This window comes from Sphaeramia orbicularis, chromosome 15 (genome assembly GCF_902148855.1).
Source record: "Sphaeramia orbicularis chromosome 15, fSphaOr1.1, whole genome shotgun sequence".
NCBI lineage: Eukaryota > Metazoa > Chordata > Actinopteri > Kurtiformes > Apogonidae > Sphaeramia > Sphaeramia orbicularis.
Window position 1 is genome coordinate 26,355,649 of NC_043971.1, and position 21,908 is coordinate 26,377,556.

Here is a 21,908-nt window from a genome sequence, read left to right on the forward strand (position 1 = left end):
ATCGCTTGTATTGGTTGATCACTTCTCTGCTGCCGTCTGCCGTCCGGAAGAGCACAAAACAGCTGCTTTATGCCCTTTTAAATTGATGTATGGAATATGTCTCTAATAATATGTATATGTGGAATTGTTTTTTAAAAGTGAACGTAAATGCATAGGAAACACTTCCTGGTTGGAACGCATCTAATTTTGTAATTACGACAGGACACGTCTACACGTTGCTGTAGTAACGTGGAGCGTCTGTGTGTAAATGAAGCTGGGCCAGTTGGGCTGACACACTGCAGTTTAGGTGCTCTCAGGAACTTAGACGTGCGTATCCGGTTCTAACAGTGTCTAAAACTAGATAAATCGTACCGCAAAAAGGTTCAGGAAATGGACAACTGTGATTTAGAAAAGCTGTCTCTCTCTGTGGGGATACTGCAACCGGATTTTTCACCAAAAGTTACAAACTACAAAGTGGCAGTGGACAGTAGTGTCACTAAAGTGATTCTGGACCTGGCTACCAGCGACTGTGGCGCCTCATACAGTATTGTGAGTAATAAATGTAGAACAAACGCATGAAACAACCATGTCTCACTTTTTCTTTGATTGGGCAACTTTTTCTTACAATGCAATGTGCAGTCATCATCATCATTATTATTATTATTATTATTATTATTATTATTATTATTATTATTATTATTATTATTATCATTATCATTATTATTATTATAGTGTGTTTGGCCTTGAACAAGGTGCAAGACTATAATACTACATACCTTGCTCTTTTACATATGTTTTCCATACTTATTTATTATGCTGAGTGCTACTTCATATGTTTTTATATTTTTGTTTGTATATAGTTCAGTTTTGTGACTAATAAAGGATGATCTCATCTCATCTCATCTCATCTCATCTCATCTTATCTTATCTTATCAGCGTTTTGGAGATGGATCCAGTACAATTAAACTCAGTGACGGGTTAAACAAAGTGGACATCGAGGTGGTAGCAGAAGATGGGACCATACAGATATACTGTGTGGAAATCTCAAAGATGTCAGCAAAGATTGCAGAACTGAGTAATCTAACCTTGGAAGGAGACTTTCTACTTCAACCCACTTTTAGTACCAAAATCTATGAGTACAATTGTAAGTATAGCCTCCATTTGAACCCTGTGTGGTACTGTCTGACTGAGTGAAGCCAGCTGAAGTTTATGTAGCCTAATATATGCTGTGTATTGTGCTATTATTATTATTATTATTATTATTATTATTATTATTATTATTATTATTATTGCATGAAACAAACAGTGTATTGGAATGCATTCAGTGGACAAACAATGTGTAGTAAATAGATGTATGACTAGAAGTGCTAAAAGTAAGTCCACAATTAAAACAATATTTTTCCAACTCTATTATACTTCAATTTGAGACAATACTTTTGGTTCTTGTTGGTAATACTCACTGACATTTGTTCTTGTAGGTACGGTTCCGTTTCACTGTAAAGCAGTGACCCTGCTTCCCAAAATGCCAGATAAAAACATAAAGGTTGGAGTGAATGGACAAGACAGTTCACAACCAGTTCCCCTGAATTTTGGAGACACTGTGGTTGAAATATCAGTCTGTTCAGCAGATGGCAGCAATTCACAGGTATGCATTAGATACATAACTGCTTATGATCAAATAGGAGGTACTGATATGAGTCATGTTTTTTGGATTATATCAGAAGTACGGTTATTGAGGCACCATATATTTTCTAACAGCATTGCAGCAGTCCTCACCTTTACTATGTTATACTCACAAATTCACATTTTATTCATGCAGTATTCCCAAACACATACATTAGCATTCAAGAACACTGTTTATAGAATATTTTCACTTTTCAATGCTTTACAGACCTGATAAACTACTAGTTTCCTTCAGAACAGACTAAAGCCCCTCTAACTTTGACAGGTGTATACAGTGCTGGTGACTCGAGAGTTAATTCCCATGGCCGTGACCTTCACTGATGAGAAGCAGCAGCTGGACTTTGAATGTCCAGTATCTCTTAGTGCTTTTTATAGGCCTGTCTCTGTTAACCACAGGTAAGACTTGACAAAATGATGTTGAAGAAGATAACAGGAGAACATACTACTGCCATCATAGTTCAAAAGAAGTGTTTTTGGTCACTTCTTGGTAGTTCTTCTCAGTTCAACTGGACTGGTTTAGCTCTTTTTTTGTTTTTGTTTTGGTTGCTTATGTTTTTGGTTACTTATGTCCTTTAATCATGTGGGAATAGTTTATTAAATTGGATCAAACAAAACGGTGCAATACCTCACACAGATCTACTAAATGATAAACAGTGAGATAACTAACTTAACACCCTCTGTGTTACAGTGCAGTAAATGCAATCTTTATACAACTCATTCTCCTGTCATTTTGCAGTAACCCCAAGCACATCTTCTCAAGGCCATATATTGAGATGTTGGCTCGAAGATCAAAAGTTGACCCTCTTAGCAATTGTCCAATGAGAGATCCTTGGAAGGTTATTGAACTGGATCTAGACAGTCAGATGTCGGCTGCTCATGTCAAGTGCTTCTTCACTTATCGAGGTACAGCTTTCAGTCAGAGGTTTTGTTTGTTCTATGATGTTTCACTTGCACTTAGCGCAGTATATTTTCAGATTTCAATGCAAAGATTTTCCAAGGCCAGCTGACTTCTGTTTATACTGTAGAACCTATCGCCAGTACGTTTCACAGTACCATTGCTTTTCTGTATTGTATTGTGTCTGAAAGCAGCTATTATATTATAATACATTGGGGCATATATTTACTTCATTAACACCTCATTTATAGGCTGAAGCCTGCAGATATCCAGCAGACTGATCAATCATTTAAATGTTGGTTAAATTATTAGCAACCTTGGTTAAATTGAAATAAATGAAACTCATTCTACGGGGTTGTCCATACAGGTAATAATGACAAATCTCAGATATTTTACTCAGTTTGTAAAGAAACTATTAAGACTTTCCTGCCACACTGTCCAGAAATAGAGAACAAACACAGTATCCTCTGTTGGTGTTCGATTTATGGTGTCTTTGATCTTTTTTTAACGAAGGATGTGACACTGTGATGAAACTGTCTGAGCTAGGATCACACTTACTGGACTGTCCCCACAAACCCACAGGGGACCTGAATGCAAAGGTCAGTATGAAAGATTAAACACTGGACTCGCATTGACAGAATCGCTGTTATCAGCCTTAACTCTGCTCATCCTTTATTTACAAGTCAGCGCTTGGTTCAGTGTGACTAAGAGCTGGTTTAACTTCCACAGTAAAAGTATCCTGAGTTTGTGTGTACGTGGCAAGTAACATAGTAACATAATGGACACATCTGCATATAGTACATGTACAGCCTTTTTTTTTCAGTGGGTTTTGCATTTATTCATTTTCCAAACTGCTTGATTCTAATGAGAGTTTTGGAGGTGAAGGGCTCATTTTTAATGTTTAACCAGTGCATCAAAGGGCTATGTTTTTTGCATTTAATAAGTAATTATCATAGGTTGACTTGATCAAATATGAAGAATAGAGATCAATTAAGGATACAATTGAAACTGTATTGATTTTACCATGTAAATGTACTAAACGCCTTTATTTGCTATTGTTAATAAGCACTGAAACATTTTGATTGTCTTTGTTTCAGGATGTTACAGAGACAAACTGGTATAAGGAACACTTTGCATCATCCAGTTGCTTGGAAATACAGACCAAACACATCATGGAGGTAATGATTTGTACTGTTATTTTACTTTTTTTTTTTTTTTTTTTTTTACTTATTTATCATTTTTTATGCAGATTTAAGTTACACTGGATATTTGAACGTTCCATTTCAAAAGCATTCAACTTGGCCCATTCTTCCCAACCGCTCATCCTCCCATCCCTGGTCCTACATGCCATACTTTCCCTGTCCATGGTGCAATAATGATAGCAACAACAATATAATTATTGTCACATCATGAGTCTTGGTGTTACCACCATAATTCACAATGATATGAATAGTAATAAAAATAGCAAAAATACTCATAGAACAAAAAAGGTAAAAAATATAAATGAAAGAAAAGAAAAAAAATTAATAATAATAAAATAATAATGGACAAATCTGCTTATTCACAATAACGTCCTATAAGCAAACAATGGACATGTAGTGTTATTAATATTGATATTATTATAGAGTACACAAGTACAGGGTGGGGAAGCAAAATTTACAATATTTTGAGGCAGGGATTGAAAGACAGTGTATGACCAATTAGTTTATTGAAAGTCATGAGAATTTATTTGCCACAAGAAAATTGACATAATAGAAAATGTTTTTATTCTATGTGTCCTCCTTTCTCAATAACTGCCTTCACACGCTTCCTGAAACTTCCGCAAGTGTTCCTCAAATATTCGGGTGACAACTTCTCCTATTCTTCTTTAATAGTATCTTTAAGAAAGTCGACATTGCTGTGTGATGTTCTATTGGTAGCATGTTCTAAAACACCCCCAACAGCATAATCCAGAGGGTTTAGATCTGGGCTCGAAAGCGGCCATAAACATGATTCCCAAAAATTGCTAAAGTTGGATTTGTTGCTGTTGTCAACAAGTGTTTTGGTGTTCTTGTGTAAGATTTTAACTTCAAATCATATTTTACTGCATTTCTAACGGTCTTGTTGTCTACCTCAAGTTCAGTTGCCATTTTTCTCATGGATTTGGTTGGATCCTTTAGGATTTTGAATTTGAGAGCTTTAATAAAAGCTTTGGTATGTTTTTTTGTTGCTTCCTCCACTTCCAGACTTTCTCGTAATAGTTTTGCTCATAGTCATTCTCTTCTTTACATTATGAACAGTCTTTATGGACACTCCAACTATTTTTGAAATCTCCTTTGGTGTTACGAGTGCATTCAGCAAATCACACACTCTTTGACGTTTGCTTTCCTGATTACTCATATGGGCAAAAGTTTCTGAAAAGGTATGGATAATAGTGTTAGGTATGATTATGACATCAATATATGTTTGGTTTCAAAACAATTGACGTAGTGCCTGCTGAGAAAAAAACAACTAAATGTTCATTGAAAATTTTGCTTCCCCACCCTGCATGGCAAAAAAAAAAAAAAAGTTTGTAAGGGGGGAACTGCACTAAAAGCATTTTTTTAAGAGTATTTTAAGTTTTTTTTTTTTTTTTTTTTTTTTTTTTTTTAAGTATTTAATCATGGGATCCCATAGTACTTGAAATTTTGATGGCTGACCCCTCATTTTTTATTTTTCAGTATTTAAATTCATAATAAAATAATCAGTTTCTGTTCTCTCACAGATGCTCCTTTAAATCTATACACTGCAAAGCAATCCCATCATTAAATAAAGAATATTCAGATTAAAGGGTTACTTGCACAGTTAGACTCACTTTTATCATCAGCAATAAATGAGCAGAAGCCTGACTTACTTTACCGCTTCAGTTAGTTTTGGCACCCTGTGCTTGGATCGGTGGGTCTTTGTCCACCACAGGTTCGTAACTGGGAGAAGAGACTGAAAATCACAGCTGCTGCGACAGACAATGTGGATAAGCTGTGTACTTTGGCCCAGAACCACCTGAGGGATTACCAGCAGCACCTGCCAAAACCAGGTATACTGTTACTTTCTAATCTAGAAGTGTAGGATTACAACAGAGCAAGTAATGTACCAGCATCTTTTGGCAATCAGCAAATAACAAAATGTGACCCCAAAATCCTTCCATGATCTAGATCTGGAACCAAACATCCTACATTTTCTTCTGGTACAATGACAAAATTGACTGGTGTATATTTAAATTCTTTCACACCAACTAGAGCAAAACTGAACAGTATTGGTTTTTGCCTTAACACAACAACCTCGCCTCGACCACTGAAAAATACATGAAAATGTGCTAGTTAGTGTTAGTGGTAACCTTGGGACCTTTCTGCGTACTGTGCCAGCCGATCAAGTTACTGCTCGTCTTTTCTCAGCTATTTGTGCCCTGCTAATTGTTTGATGATTCTAAGAAGAGACATCTGAGACTGATCCTGAGGATTGAATGAAAGTCAATGGAAGTTAACTGAGAAGTAACAACATCTAACTGGACAGGGACAGATCTCAAGAGCGAGAGTTAGTATGAGATAGGGGAGGATTGGAGTCAGTTCATCTTCACCTCTTAAAATATGAACAAGGTTTTTGTGTTGTATTGGATCAAGCTGCATGAAGGATTAATAAATGAGAAGTGCTGTTTAATGTGACCTCTTGTGTTCAGTTGCTGCAAAACATAAAGGTCATGTTGTTGTACTTGTGTAGATGTTATCAATGCTGCAGAATTCAGCATGGAAGAGTATTGGAGTGACTGACAGTTTAGATATTTTTTCTTTATTTTTCTTAGATGTGCATTTTTCTGTTAAATCTCTACATTAACTGGTACACCAGTGGTTCCCAACCTTTTTTGGCTCATGACCCCATTTTAACATCACAAACTTCTGGCAACCCCAGAACATTCAAAACAGAGACTTTTTTTTTTTTTGCTAAAATTAATTTGTTTTTGATCATGTAATAGTTTGCTATACCATGTTGCAAATAAATGTTAATGTTAGATGACATTTAGTCTATATAATGTATATTATTATGGACAGAGGCAGAAAAGCCAGGTGTAGATTACTGCACAAAGTGAGAACTTTATTTTCCTTGGTCAGGATATGTACAGTCAGTCCAGCTTGGATTTACAAGGCTGACAATTAATACTGAACAAACAATAATTCAAACTATGAATTATGAAAGAGCTGCAGCATCTGAAACCGACCACAATGAACATTTGAAAGATAAACAGAACCACAGTGCTTCAGTTTCAGCTTCAGAGTTTGTCATGTCTTTTATGGATTGTCTCTCTCAACTCACCATATAGTTTTTTATTAGTAAGTTTTTTTTTTTTTTTTTTTTTTTTAATCAATTACTAGAAATTTCAGGTGACCCCAAGGATGAAAAACTCTGTGTTAGAGAGATGATGCTCAATAGACATAGACTGAAGCAAAGATATCTGTGCCAGTAAAAGCCTTTCATCATGAAGTTAATCTAAATATAAACCTGTTTAACCTGTGCAGTGGTTTCTAAAGGGCAGGGGAAGAAGTCATCCTCATATGTCAGATTTTTTTTATAAATATCTCCAAACACTTCTACTTCTACTTGTGTGGTGTGCACACAGCATATCACTGTTTGTATTTTTTTTTAATTCCCAGGAGAAATGTTGCAGTATCAAGACAACAAGTCTCCTCTACATAGCCTGGAGCAGGCTGCTATCCACTATGCGTCAGCTATCACACTCAACTCCAAAGACCCCAGACTTCACTTTCTGCTGGGTCTTGTTCTGGAGGAACATCACTATGCAACAGAGATGTATGGCCTACAGAAGAAGGTATTCAGAGTCCCAGTCTCACAGGAGATAGAAACACAACTGTTGACATTTCAGTTTGAAACCTGTGAGTCACTGTTGCGAAGTAAAGTATACATAGCTCAGTAGCTCAAAGGCATTCATGATTTTCAACTCTCACATGGTGATAAATGTTCAGAGCTGGCAGGTAGTCAGTGAAATATGTTAATATATTTCAAAGTTATCTATTTGGGAAGTGTACTGAGAGATGTAAGGCCATTAACATTCTCCCTGACCTCATTTTGGATCTTCAGTAATCTTCTACATGGAAATGAGATTCAGTAACAGCAATGATTTTGGTGAAATTGTACTTTGTGTCTGACAAAGTCTGTCAATGCAATAAGAAATATATTGGAGCTGGTCTGGATAGTCTATAGTATTTTTAGTAACTTTGATAATGCTGATAAATGCAGGTGAAACATTTTGAATTTCCTCATCTCTAGGATGACAAAGAGAGTAATGAATTCAGTGATGCCAAGTCAACAGCACGTCAGGATGACATCCTAGCTGTGTGTAAACTCCATGGTTTCACCGGTACACCCACTGTGGAAAACCAGCTACAGGCCTTGGATAAAGAGTATCAGCAGCTGAAGGAACAGGGGCAGTCCCGCAAAGCAGACTATGTTCAGACACTGTACCTCTGGCTGGGGCAGAAGGCTGCTAAGGTAACTGTCACAAGGTGCTTGTTAGGATGCTAAACAACAAGGTTTTCTGAATGGAAACACCAGCTAAACCACCAGGAGCTAAAATTTCTTATACTGTATATTCAGGTTTTGTAGTCTTATAAAACCCAGTGTCTAATGTATGACTCTACGCCTTAACTGCTAGTGAACACATAAGAAAATCTACATTTTTGCTTAGCACCTGCTCACTGATCCATCAGTATGTAATAGTAGACTGAACCAACCTTGCTTCTCCCTGGTGTCAGGATAATAGTGTTGCCTCGCGAGATGAGGGGAACCGTGTCCACCAGGCCCTTATGAAGTACCTGGATGCCTGGTCTCTGAGTCCAGACTGTTGGGAGTACAACCTACATGCAGGAAGACTTCTACTGCTGCAGGGAAAGAGCAGGGAAGCCCTGCAGCATCTCCAAACTGGCCTGGCACTGCGGCCCCTGCATCCTGCACTCCGGTTTGGTCACATATTATTGACTTGATTAAGAAGTAGATATACTTTGCATAATTGTCACGGAAAAAAAGAAATGTAGGAATGGGTTCCTCCAATTTAATGCCATTGTTTAATAATGCTGAAATGGGGCATGAGATCATATATGTGTCCTGTTCCTCCAGTGGTGTATCAAGTGTCTAATGAGACTCTTCAGAATCCAACAGCAGCTTTCTGTTGTAACTTGAGCTTATATATTGACTTGTTGCTCAGACAGAAATACGGAAAGGAAATGAAACCGTAAAAGCATTTTTCAGTTTTTAACCTAACAGCGAATTTGACCACACATGCTCTTCAAATGACCGTTCAGCATCCTATGTACAATTAAGGTGGAGAACTGAGAACTGAGTAGGGATGGGTTAGTCTTACATAGAGAAACTGTTTGAAGCAGTTCAAATGGAATAAAATGGGCTTCAGATGCACATTTATAACTACAGAGTGACAGGTCTTTTTGGCTTTACAGATCTCTCGTGTTGTCTCGATTGTCTCAGGTTCTTTACAGGTCTGGCTCTGCTGCAGCAGGAAAAGAAAACCTCTAAGGACGCAGAGAAGGAGGCTGCTCTGTTCTTACAGCAAGGACTGGAGCACTTTATCAGCCAGCACTGCAGCAGGAGGTGTGTGTGTGTGTGTGTGTGTGTGTGTGTGTGTGTGTGTGTGTGTGTGTGTGTGTGTGTGTGTGTGTGTGTGTGTGGTGGAGGTGGATGCATTTAGAGAATGTGAGGGCATGACAGCATCCGTAATGTACCAGGATGTTCTTTTAACACCTGCACGCTGTGAAGGAGAGCAGGGTAGTGAAAAAGACAATTTGTCTATAGTTTAGGTGTGTGTGATGACATGAATTTGAACTGCAAATTCAGGTCATCATACATTTCCTGTTGTAAAAGAGGCTGTGTTTGCGGTGCATAATGTGAGGTTTCTGCTGCCAGGCGCTCTCAATCACCTGTTGTGATTTATAGACAGATTGATTAAACCTTACATCTCTCCTCTGGTTTGTTTCTTTATGTTAATCTTTACCATAATTAACATTTAGGTAACTTTGTGAATTGTGATATTTGGCCAAAAAATACAACTGAATTTCAATCAATCAATCAATCAATCAGCCAGATATTGTTATCAAACGCTTCTGTATTTGTGCTTCCATTGTGTTTTGTTCCAAGCTGCACTGAGCAGGATCCGTCAGACCCTCTGTCTAGCATCAACACACAGTTCCTGCGGGGCCTCCTCATTCTAGGCCAACTCCAACAGAAAAATATTCTACAAGGAAAGTCCATGAGTGCTGAGCAGGTCTATCACACGTAGGTTACAAATCAAGAATTCTCTGCTGGTAAACTTTTTTGTAATTATCTTTTCACTCAGTGTTCACACATCCCTAATTAGCCTGATTCAAGTCTCAGCATTCCTGACTAAATGTATTCAGTTGAATTAGTATTTAAGCACTGCATAAAAATGCTCAGCCTAATAGTCTCTGTGTTGGAATGCTTCCTCTTCTCAGTGTTGCAGTGCTGGCTGCCCAGAGTGTGAGTCAATGTGTGTGTCGTGGTGAGGCGAGCTGTCAGCTGGAGTGGGTGCTGCTGGATGCTCACTTTGCTCTGCTGCAGAGGCTGATCCAGCAGGGTAAGTGTCAAGCCAAGGCTGGCACTGAGAGGAAACCCCTGGTGGCAAAAAGGTGCCAGGCCCTCACCGCTCTCATACGGCTTACCTCTATCGCCCCCTGTCAGGAGCTGTTAGACATGCAGGAGAAGGTAAGCATGGTTTGATACTGAACTGTTCACATCCCAGAGTGTGGCAGAAAAATTAGGCTTCTGCTTTTGCCCTTGTTCTGCTGTGTCCAGGCGTGTCGGCTAGCAGTGGTCACCACGCCTCGGGACAGCTACGCCCTGTGTCTGCTGGGTCTTGCACAGTTGGCTCAGTATGACAGCAACTCAAAGTCAAGCAGGACAAAGATGGCCTTAGCTGATGCCTGTCTTAGCTTCCAGGCCAGCATCGAACTTGAAAACAAGACTCAGTGGGGGGAGCCACCACATCAACTAAGCAGTAAGTTTATATGCACAAGTATATACAAGTATACATACAATATACACAAGTATATATACAAGTGGCTGGGAGAATGTCCTGGAGAAGCACTGTCCACATGCCAGTTAATCAGGCTGATTAAATGCCATCTTGAGATTATCAGCATCAGCCAATTATTTTTACAGCACTGGCTGCTGGGTATTTCACAAGGCTGGTAAACAAAAAATGGATGCAGACATATCTGCAGTGCGGACAGAATAGATGATGGTGGGCAGCCTTGTCAGAGTGGTCCCTATTGAAAAAAACATACTTTAAAATATGTGCACTATAACCAGAGCACAGAAAAAATCCTCATAAGAAAACACAGACCATACAGTAACACAATATTTTAGAAATGTATAATAAATAATAATGTTAAATGAACAGTGATGTTCACTTTAGTTATTTTTTGCATTTGTTACTATTACTACATTATATTTTATCAGACAAAAAAACAACTTGAAATCAGCATCACATTGTCTACCCTACCCTCTAAATAATCAACTATGATGACAGAAAAACCCATACATTATCCCGACCACTAGTATATATACAATGTATACATACTAGTGGTTGGTGTGTGTATTATAAATAGAAGACTTCATGACAGGACGTACAGTACTGTGCACACATGCATTTCTTGGTTTCTGTACTAATATACACTCTTGATATATGGGACGTATGTACAGATTTAAAAACAAAAGCTTCAGGGAAAAAAACAGCTAAACCAAAGAGGTAGTATTTAATGTGACCTCCCTTTGCACTTAACATGTCATTTTCAGTGTTTCTGTGCACATATTTCCTGCATTTTCTTGTCGTACCTGAAGAAAAGAGAATGACAAATAAATATGTTTGGTCATGTCAACGCTGCAAAAACAACAAACCTAGAGGTAGCCTAAGACTTTTGCACAGTCCTGTGTATAATATACTAAGACAAAAACACAATATTAACGTTCACTTCTTAAAATTTGGTTGAAGTGGACTTTTGCAAATCAGCTCTGTACCCACATGAATCCTTTCCTGCTTATTCAGAACAGAAGTGGTGGCAAGACAAAGAGGAGGTTGAAAAAGAGAAAGCTGCTAAGAATGCCACCACCCAGCCAGGGGCAGTGAAGGCGCCGTCCAACACCAACACCAGTGGAAGAGCAGAAGGAGGAGCCAAGCGAGTCAGGGCCCAGCCCAGCCAAAGGCCCGTGGCAGCAACTGTCACTAAAGCTCCTGCCTCCGTCAGAGGAGGGAAAACTGCACAGGCTCCAGCCAAAAACCCTTCAGCCAGGTGAGTCACCCTGGCAGCCCCAGTCAAATGTCTGGCAGACCTGTTCTGTGGCCTCCGTGAATGCTTTTATCCTTTCATTTATTCCTGGAAAAGTCTTTGTTTGTGAATACTTGTTCCATTCCTTCCTTTTTTTTTCTTGCCAAACACAAATGAGTCTTTTGTGGATCTGACTATCATCTGATCTGACTGATTGTTATTGTTTGTACAAGCAAATTATAAACGACAGTTTTATAAACAACAAAACCAAAAGAAATGTATAAAATGAATTTTAAGATTTTTAAATATACATGTGAAATTGAGAGCATTGCATTGAAGATTACATTCACTATTACTCTGTTAATTTTACAGTTATTGTACATGTATATATTAATCTAAACTAGAAAAGCACTCAGAGTGCGCAGACCTCCACCAAGGCAGATCGCCCCCCCATCACCTTCCATAACTTTTTGAGTTATCTTGCTAACAGACACACAAACAAGCAAGCAAACAAACAAACAAACAAACAAACAAACAAACAAACAAACAGACAGACAGACAGACAGACAGACACTGATGAAAACATAACCTCCTTGGTGGAGGTAATAAAGAGTGCACAGTAGCTTATATCATTATTTCTGTACAGGAAAGTGGACAGACTGCTTCTCCCCGATTCTGTTCCAGAACTGTTGTATAATACTTTGTCCTCTAGGGGGAAAGCTGGAGCAGTGGCAAAACCTTCCAACAACAGTACTAAGCCCCAGCCCTCTGCCAGCAAGTCTAAACAGGAGTGCAACACCAACACTGTTGACACAGCAGTGGGTAAGACCAGACACAAGCACCCGTCACTTTTATGCCACTTTTGGTGATTTGTCTGGTGTGGTAACTCAGTGTATACTAAGCTACTGTTTCAGAGCCTGCTGTGGTGGACAGCATCAGTGTTTCCGGCCCGGTGAACCCCAGGTCTCACATCTCCCGGCTGGGTCTGGCCCGAGCCCTCTCCCGATCTGCAAAAACCCAGGACCATGCAAAGCAGCTCTACCAAGAGGTCATCTCCATGGCACCAGAGGTCAATTTGATGTCCATTTCTGACATTTCTCCAGTGCTTGTACAGTATAAATCACCAGTATCACAAACACTTCTTTTGCTGCTATAAAATACACCAAATAAATACATGTTAAATGTTAGAGTATTAAAAAAGTAATCTCTGCTTGTAGTTTGAGTGAGTCTGACTAAGTTTATCCCTGATTTCAGGATTACATTGAGGTTCCAGCTGAGTTGTTTCTTGCAGATATAAGCACTGATATTGGTTTCTCTCAACATGGTCTAGGCCCATGATGCCTACATTGAGCTTGTGCAGCTGCTGGAGCCATCAGACCCTCAGGCTGCTTTGCAGGTTTACTGCAGGTTCCCACTGAAGCCGGCAGCTGACCAAAGCTTCGATGATGCCTTCATCACAGGAGAGATCGTTCGCATACTGATGACGCTGGAGCTGTATGATCACCCAGAGCTGGGTCCTAGCCTTGTGGCATATGGCAAAGTCATGGGCCTAAGTAATTAAACTTACTAATATCAGTATTAAATATAATATTTCACAGTATTAACAGCATTGTCAATGTTGATCTCCATTTATGTATTTTGACAGAATGTTGCACTAGAATTATTTGGTCAGGCACATGTAACATGCCATGCTATTTATAGTTATGTATCATCACATTTAACTGGTGTGTTGGCCAGGCAGAGGGCATGACATATTAAATGCATGCTGGATGATGTCAGATAACTCAGTGTGGACGTGTTAGGTCACTCAAGGAACATGTATCGTTGTAGCTTTTGGAATGTATTTAGCAAAAAATAGTACTGCTAACGTTATATTTAATTTACTCATATGTGGCTGTGTTTGTAGGTTGCATTGAGAAGTACATCGATATCTTAGATGAGAAGTCCATGACCAAGATGCTTCGGAGTGTCTATGCAAGGATTCATGACAAAGCAGAGGACGATCCAGATCTACAGGACTTCTTCAGGTTTAAGTGCTGGATATGACTCAACTTTTAAACCTCAGTTTCGAAACCAAATGACCCTCTGGTCATGGAAGTGAACACTTCATCTGACAAATCCTAATGTTACTAAAACATTACACATTATACACATCTGTTTATCCAAATACTTTTAATCTGAAGACACAACGTTCTCAATAAAAATGTCTTATTAAAAATTACAACAGAAATAACAACAGACAAGTATGAAGTTCAACAATTTTCACCCACAATGCAAAACCTACAGGTGTTAAGTTTCAGTACGCTTCTGACCAAAATGGAAGCAGATATGAGAGCAAAATGAAATCTTAAGCCCCAAAGTGTTATTCCAAGCCAGAGTCTGGATGAGTCATTTCTGCATCCCACTGGAAGCTTTTTGATATTATGGGAGTTATTTGTGTGTTTCTCTGCAGTGACTTTACAGGATAATATTGCCTGTAGGACTTCTCAAAGCACTACGTGTTTCTGGATAGCATTTAATCGAGATAAGGCTACATTATCAAAATCAAAGATTTGCTTTTTCATTGGAGTTTTTCCTGTTAGTTTTATGACAAGATAAGTTTGAAAGATAAGATGACTGTCAACTGTATAAAATGTAAAGGGACAGCTGCCACAGATTCTGATTTCTGCTTTCAAGAAGCACTGAATAAAACACCAAAACTGTATTTGCAGTTGTGAGAGTGTGTGTGTTTTTGTATTAAGATCAGTCTTTGATGGGTTTTGATTTTTACACCATGTTGAGTTTGGTTACAATAAGTACTCGAACAGACTGGTCAAAGCCTGAACACACACACAAGCCCTGCTTATCGGGGCTCCAGTCGAGGCTGGCGATTGGCTGAGTGGACAGAGTGACGTTCTGTAGGAGACTGACGGATCCTGTGACGCCCACATCCACATCATCAGAGTCCTTTTTACTTCTCTGACCAGGGTACTCACTGGAAATTACATCAACAAGCAGAAACAGTGTAAATATACAGTGTAAGAGTAAATATTGATTTTAAAAATATTGAATTTTTTAAACTTAAATATTCAGCCTTTGAAGAAAAATGGTAATTGTTGTAATGATCTGTCAGTTGTGTTTAATTTTAAATTGTTGTCATTAAAATGTAAGGGAATATTTTTCCAAAAATAAAGGTATCCACAATACTGAATCATGGCATTCACGTTTTTACCATTAGAGATTTCTTACTATTTCCATAGGTGTAGGTTTCCTGCTCCTCCTGCGGTCATGAAGATGTCTCTGTTTTGAGGCAAATGCTTCACCTGCCAGATAGTTGACTTATGAGCCTAAAAAAATGAAAAGAAAGATTAAATAACACCCAATTAATTCAGCAACTAAATCTGTAATGTAAAAGTCATTCATATCTGCACCTTTGAAATCTGTTAAGAAAACTTCATACATGAGCCTATGAGAGTCAAACACTGTTAAAACAAAGGATGATCTAAAACTGTCATGTTTGAATTTTTACTTGTGCGGAAATGTTGTCAGTGTCACCGATGAAATCAAGTATCTTGAACATTATATTACAAGTAACCTCACTGATGACAGAGACCTTTCCCGGCAGTTATGTAAACTGTATGGGCCGGCAAACACACTCGCCTGTAGATTCCATATGTGCTCTGCTAATGTAAAAAGTGCACTTTTCAGAACCTTCTATTCTCCTCTGTATACTGCACACTTGTGGTGCAGCTACAAAAAGAGATCCATGCAAAAACTGGTGGTTGCTTATAATCAATCAATGAGGATACTGCTGAGGGTCCCAAGACATTATAGTGCCAGTCAGAAATTTGTGGATTGTATTGTTCAAAGCTGCATGGCTGCTATACAGCATTTTATCTATTCATTCATGTGCAGAGTTACAAAATTATCAAACTCAATTGTGCAAGCCCTGGTCTGTCCCAAGATTAGCTCTGTAAGGTTTACATCGAAAACGTGGTCTCACTGGCGATTGAGCCTTTATGTATAAGCAACATGTGGATTTATGTTATTTCTTTTCTCTTCTTTTTTTGTGTTTTATCTTATCCTATGGACCAAGTTGTTGTGTCTTTAATAAAGCTTGAATGAAAACATGACCACACTGTTATGTGAGGAAGGAAATTCAGACAGTTTAAATAAGCCATAAGCTTGTCTTAACTCAGTCAGCTCCCAACACTTGGCTTTTTACTCATTAACTGATAAATATAATTTGAATAAGTTTAGTAACTTCTTTTAGTAATACCCTAAAATGGTAAAATTCGGGAAATACTAAAGATAGATCCATCATATTGTCGTTCTAGAATGTGTAGAACTTCCATCACTGGTAAAGGCCTGCATGTAGAGCCACTGTATATGCATGTCTCTGTTGGAACCTTATGAATCTTGGTCACAGTGACTGTTGTGCCAACTGTTGATCGCTCAAAAGAACTGAACAAATATTTCCGAAAGCGAAAGCCTCAGAGGTCTCAGACCAAGCAAACCTTTGGCAGACTGGGCCTTGCACTAATGTAGGTTTAAGTGTGTTTTTCTAGCATTTTCCCTCAAAAAGCCACACTTCTCTTTCCTCGCAGGCCCAGTGTCATTTTTGGCCGGTGACACAAAGCCACAGAGAATGTTAGGCAAACACAACCCCAAACATTTCCAGCTGTGAAAACGAATCTACCCCTATTTCCTCCTGTACCCTACAAATGTAAAAATAACAATAATAATAATAATAATAATGATAATAACCTTTTGACATGTTTCCCATACATAGGAGCCAAACATTCGTCTGGTTCAGGTCAATTACCTTTTCGGAAACAGAGGCAAAGCCTTTGGTGGGGTGCTGAGTCCTCATGTCATAGACGTAGAATTTTCCCTCCAGTGAGGTGGCCACTAGTTTATTCATGTTGATGTCCTTCCTGTCAAACTCCACACAGCACACCTGGATGTGATATAAAAAAATAACAGTCAGTCCCTGTCATTTATCACATGACATGGCTCCACTACAAACTACTTTTCACACACCAGAAAGCAGAGGTGTCCAAAGTGTTCACATTCATTACTCAGGTAGAAGTATAGATACTAGGGTTTAAAAAGACTTCTGTAGAAGTTGAAGTATCAACTCAAGCTTTTTACTCGAGTAAAAGTGTAAAAGTACTGGTTTCAAAAGTACTTAAAGTATAAAAGTAAATGTAAGGGGAAAAAACCACCATTAGAACAAAAGCTTAGGCGGCGCCACAGGAGCCTACAGTACTAGTAGCACTACCCCACCTCCCCAGAAAACATTTTTCTAAATGCCATAATGACTATAATGTTATATTAAAATGCTAATGTTGAAACATTTGGGATGCACCAGTCTACCTGTTTCAGCCGGATATATGCCCACTGAAAATGAATGCATATTAGTCCAATGCAAATGTATTTAAGAACCATATATGTGCACTACTGAGCATTAACATGTGTTTCATGGAACGGAAGATATGATGACAAGTTGCCTATAAGTATTGGAACGGTGCAAAAAGTCAGGTGTGATGGATCGTGTACAAACCAATAGGGTGTCGGAATGGTGTATGTTTATACTTCTCATCCAATCACAATCAAATTCACTCTGTCCGGATGGTGCAATTTATCTGGATAGTTTTTTTTTTATAGGACCGATGACAAGCCGGAATGAAAACAAGCTGAAATGAAATAGGAGTAATGAGGCTATTTTTAAAATGTAAGCAGTAGAAAGTACAGACACTTGCGTGAAAATGTAAGGAGTAGAAGGAAAAAGTCAGCTGAAAAATAATTACTCGAGTAAAGTATAGATAACCAGAATTTCTACTTAAGTAAGGTAATGAAGTATTTGTACTTCGTTACTTGACACCTCTGCCAAAAAGCACTGAAATGGACACAGTGAGCCACAGTGACTCAAATACACTCAAGACATGGAGAAAAAAAAGTATTATTTTGGAAGAGCATGCATTAACCTCAGGCTTAGTTAAAGTATTAGTGGTACCTGGAAGTTGTCTTACATATGTCTTTGCTTTTTTCTACATTGTGGTTCAACTGAAGGTTAAAGTCCAGAATAATTTTGATGCATTTGGACAGTTTATCCTTCTGAAAACACCAATTCAAATCTTAGAATACTCTTTCTGTTTCTGTGTGCAGCTGGTCTCATAATACTGTCAGTAGGAGCTATTACAAAATAAATCCTCAGAGGAAACCTTTACTGGATATAATTAACCTCTACACCCAAACTCACAAAGCCACAGATGTTTCTTAGAAGATTGGAGCATTTTTCTCACAAAGAACTTTTTCGTCTTTTTTTTTTTTTAGCTGTTTTGTTTCTTTTATGTATTTGTGCAACTCACCCCATTTTTAATGTTACTTTCCCAGCGTAAGGACATATTCCGCAGGTCAAAGAGTTTGATGTCTCCATTATCGTAGCCAGCACATACACAGCGGTCCTGATCGTTAAAGGCGTGCCCTGAAATCCAAGAGGAAACACAATGAGCATGGTGATTGTTCAAACTTATGTAAAGATAACAGTTTTGGTTCAAATAGAGGAGAAGAGACTAAAATGTACATGTCTGTGGATTCAAAGATTATTTATAGTAAAACCTTTGATTCTAATAGGCTGACATTTAGCATTTCATTTGGTATTCTTTAGTTTGATGCATTAGGAGCAGTACCGGTATATGAGGATGAATATTTTTCTCCAAACTAACTGGATATTGTCTTCCATCCTTACATGCATAGAGCACATGGGCACAAAGATGGTCTAGTCTCATTAGTAATTGCAGTTTTCTATTCAGCAACCTTCAAGGTGAAAACCATTATTTTACATACCAAAGGCAACAGTCCAGCAGTCCCTTTTGGTCTCTCCTTCCATAGGCTCCATGTTGGCTACAGGTGAGTCCTTCTGCCTGGGATCCCATACTTTCACAGTCCCTGTGAAACAGTCCCACAAAGAAAAAAAGGAAAAAAAAAGAAAACATTTTTTAACAAAATAAAATGAGAAATTGTGTTTTTGTTTTTTTTTTACTTGCACTTAATTTTGAACACCACCCTTTTCTATTTAAGACCTCAGATATATTTCCTATTTTGGATTGTCAATGTAATTTGATGTCTTTCTCAATCAATTTACCATCTCTACTTCCAGTGACAATCTCAGGTGCACCATCACCGATCCCCAGACCCCCAACTCCATCAATACTGTTCACAATTTCTTTGTGGGCCTTCACAGAGTAAATTGGTTCTTCAGGTGTCTCCAGATTCCTGTACACAATAGAAAATAATCAGCACTACTGGAAACTAAAAAATTTCAATAAAATTCAGATAAGTGAGAACTGATTATTAAAAAGAATACTTAACTTTTTCAATAAGAACTCAATTAGTAAAAGTAAAGTAATATTAGAGTAACATTAGAATAAAAGTAATATTAGAGAATATGAGTAAATACCATATATTGAGATTGCCATCAAAATCTCCAGTTGCTATGTGTCTTTGCTGAAGAGATGTGGCCCCATACGTCCCACATTTTATAGGTTTAGGTTTCTCTACCTGTAATTTAGAAAAAGAAGAACAAGCAGTGAGCAACAATGAACTGAGGGAGTAGCGCTGAAAGAATAGTGAGATACATTGCATTTGTGATTCATTCATCTTCTGAACCGCTTTGTCCTCAAGAGGGTCGCGGGAGTGCTGGAGCCTATCCCAGCTACCTATGGGCGAAGGCGGGGTAACCCCTGAACATGTCACCAGTTCATCACAGGGCTGACATACAGAGAGGAACAACCAATCACTCACATCTATGGGCAATTTTTAGATTAACCAATTAACTTATAAGTGCATGTCTCCAGAGTACCTGGAGAGAACTCAGAGAGATTCCCCCCTGGGAATCAAGCCCAAGACCTTCTTGCTGTGAGGTGACAGTGTTTTGTTAATACTCAAACAATGGTTTGCCTCCAGATAAGCCAGTAATATTTTTCCCCCTTACTGCACACTGGATGACTTTTGCTTTTGTTGTTTCAGAGGTATTTATGCAACATAAAAATTGATTTATCATTGTATAACAATACTGCACAGTGGTGCAGTGGATAGCACTGTCACCTCACAGCAAGAAGGTCCTAGGTTCAATTCCGACACCAAGACCTTTCTGTGTGGGGTTTGCATGTTCTCCCCATGTTTGCGTGGGTTCTCTCCGGGTACTCCAGCCTCCTCCCACCATCCACAGACATGCACTTAATTGGTTTATCTAAAAATTGCTCATGGGTGTGAGTTTGATTGGTTGTTCGTCTCTATATGTCAGCCTTGCAATGACCTGGCGACACGTCGAAGTTGTCCTTTGCCTTCACCCATAGGTAGCTGGGATAGGCTCCAGCACCCCACGACCCTCTCAAGGATGAAGCGGTTCAGAAGATGGATGGATAACAATACTGTTTTTTCTCAAAGTCCTGTACTGAAAATGATACTTAGAACTACACAAGTTTTAGCAGCAAAACACATTTCAAGTAAAAGTTGTACTTGTACTGCAGAATTCCTCCTTTCAAAGAGTTATTTTATTGTAACAGATTATTATAATGGCATTTTAATGTTTTAGTTTCCTGATGTGGTTCGAGATTTACACATTATGTAGTAGACAAGTACTACACTGTATTTTCTTGTATATTTTTGTACAAAAGTAAAACATGAATAAAGCTGTCAGGCAAATGTAGTGGAGTAGAAAGTCTAATATTTTCCTCTGCACTGTAGTGGAAGAGTGCCTAAAATTGTACTGTACAGTATCGGCTCAAGCACCTTTTACTCTGCTCCACACTTACACTTAGTATAGAGAGATAATGCACCTTAATGTTGGATGCCTGCTACAAAACACTCAAAAGAACGTAACGTATGCTTCTTCTAAGGTAATGAAAACATAAGTGTTCTTGTGTTTGTCATGTAATAAGACTTTGCTTTTACTGCCTTAAATGCTCAGAAATGTTTGACATTGCTCACGTTGTCTTACTTTACATAGTTCTGTTTGATTCTTTGAAAATGTCTCTTTACAAAAGTGTCTTATATTGATTAATGTTATTTTGTATGCTGCTTTTACAATGCTTTGTTCTTTGGTGTGCTACCTTTGAATGTTGTTAGATTATTTTAATAGTTAATTCAACAGCTGGCCAAGGGACAACAGTTTAAAATGAACCATTTAACAAAAAGTGGCATATTTAGAGTGATGTTAACACAGATGCACACTCTCTGAAAAAATGAACAAATATTTAATTCTGCAATTACACACTCCTACATCCTCTCTACATCATCTTTCAGAATACAGTTTTTTCAACATTTGGACAATATTTTAGCTGACGCTGCAATCAAAAGAAAAACTGATGTTGGACATGTCCAGTTTTAACGCCCAGTTCATCAAACCCTGTTATAACAGCAAGGTGAACCACTGAAAACGTTGTTAGCAACAGAACTATCTTCACAATTAAGACAAATTACACCCATTATTGTTTATAAAGTGGGTAGTAGATAGTGAACCATGGACTGTCCTCGTGTTACCTGTTGCTATGGAGACAAGCGCATTACCAGACTTCTAGAAAACTGAAATACACTTATTAGCTTAGCTAGCCTGATGAAGTTGGCCGAAAGTATAACATCTACGAAAATGAGACAAAAGTAGACAAATGCACAAAGTTAGCATGTTATTTAATGCTACCTCCTTCACAAGCTGAGCCTCTCCGTGTTGTACTTCATAAATCTGCATTACTCCGGTTCCTCTTGCAAAGTTCCCCAGGCAGACAAATTTGGCGCTGCAGGGAATCCATTTGCTGTCAAATACTGTGTAGTTCAAACTTTTCTGAATATGTGTAATTATCTGGGGTTTCGCTAGAGGAGATGACATCTTTATCGATAAATAAAATGGTTGAAATGAAATTGTGAACTATGAGGAAAATGCTGGCAGTGCTACCAAAACATATGACGACTGGCCACGCCTACACCTTAGAGTATGACTGCCGGTAACTATGCCTGACAAACTCACCAAATGTCCCGTAATTATTCTA

General features: G+C 38.4%; 2 protein-coding genes across 2 annotated transcripts; one reads left to right on the forward strand and one right to left on the reverse strand.

Annotated features, from left to right (window-relative positions):
- The first annotated feature begins 210 nt into the window (after positions 1-210).
- On the forward strand, positions 211-14,212 carry LOC115434390 (uncharacterized). The gene is made up of 20 exons (XM_030156319.1): positions 211-528; positions 916-1,123; positions 1,458-1,624; positions 1,928-2,058; positions 2,399-2,565; positions 3,071-3,156; positions 3,655-3,735; positions 5,492-5,609; positions 7,219-7,394; positions 7,853-8,074; positions 8,338-8,540; positions 9,065-9,187; positions 9,731-9,868; positions 10,066-10,315; positions 10,406-10,607; positions 11,658-11,901; positions 12,590-12,699; positions 12,792-12,946; positions 13,208-13,430; positions 13,784-14,212. The coding sequence occupies exons 1-20, from the start codon at positions 370-372 to the stop codon at positions 13,921-13,923; spliced, it is 3,303 nt and encodes a 1,100-aa protein (XP_030012179.1). The 5' UTR covers positions 211-369; the 3' UTR covers positions 13,924-14,212.
- Positions 14,035-21,824, reverse strand: dnaaf10 (dynein axonemal assembly factor 10). The gene is made up of 8 exons (XM_030156320.1): positions 21,563-21,824; positions 19,322-19,422; positions 19,007-19,137; positions 18,709-18,810; positions 18,231-18,346; positions 16,682-16,816; positions 15,106-15,203; positions 14,035-14,851 (listed from the first exon to the last, which is right to left on the reverse strand). Exons 1-8 carry the CDS (start codon positions 21,746-21,748, stop codon positions 14,644-14,646), a joined length of 1,077 nt encoding a protein of 358 aa, XP_030012180.1. The 5' UTR covers positions 21,749-21,824; the 3' UTR covers positions 14,035-14,643.
- Positions 21,825-21,908: the final 84 nt, after the last annotated feature.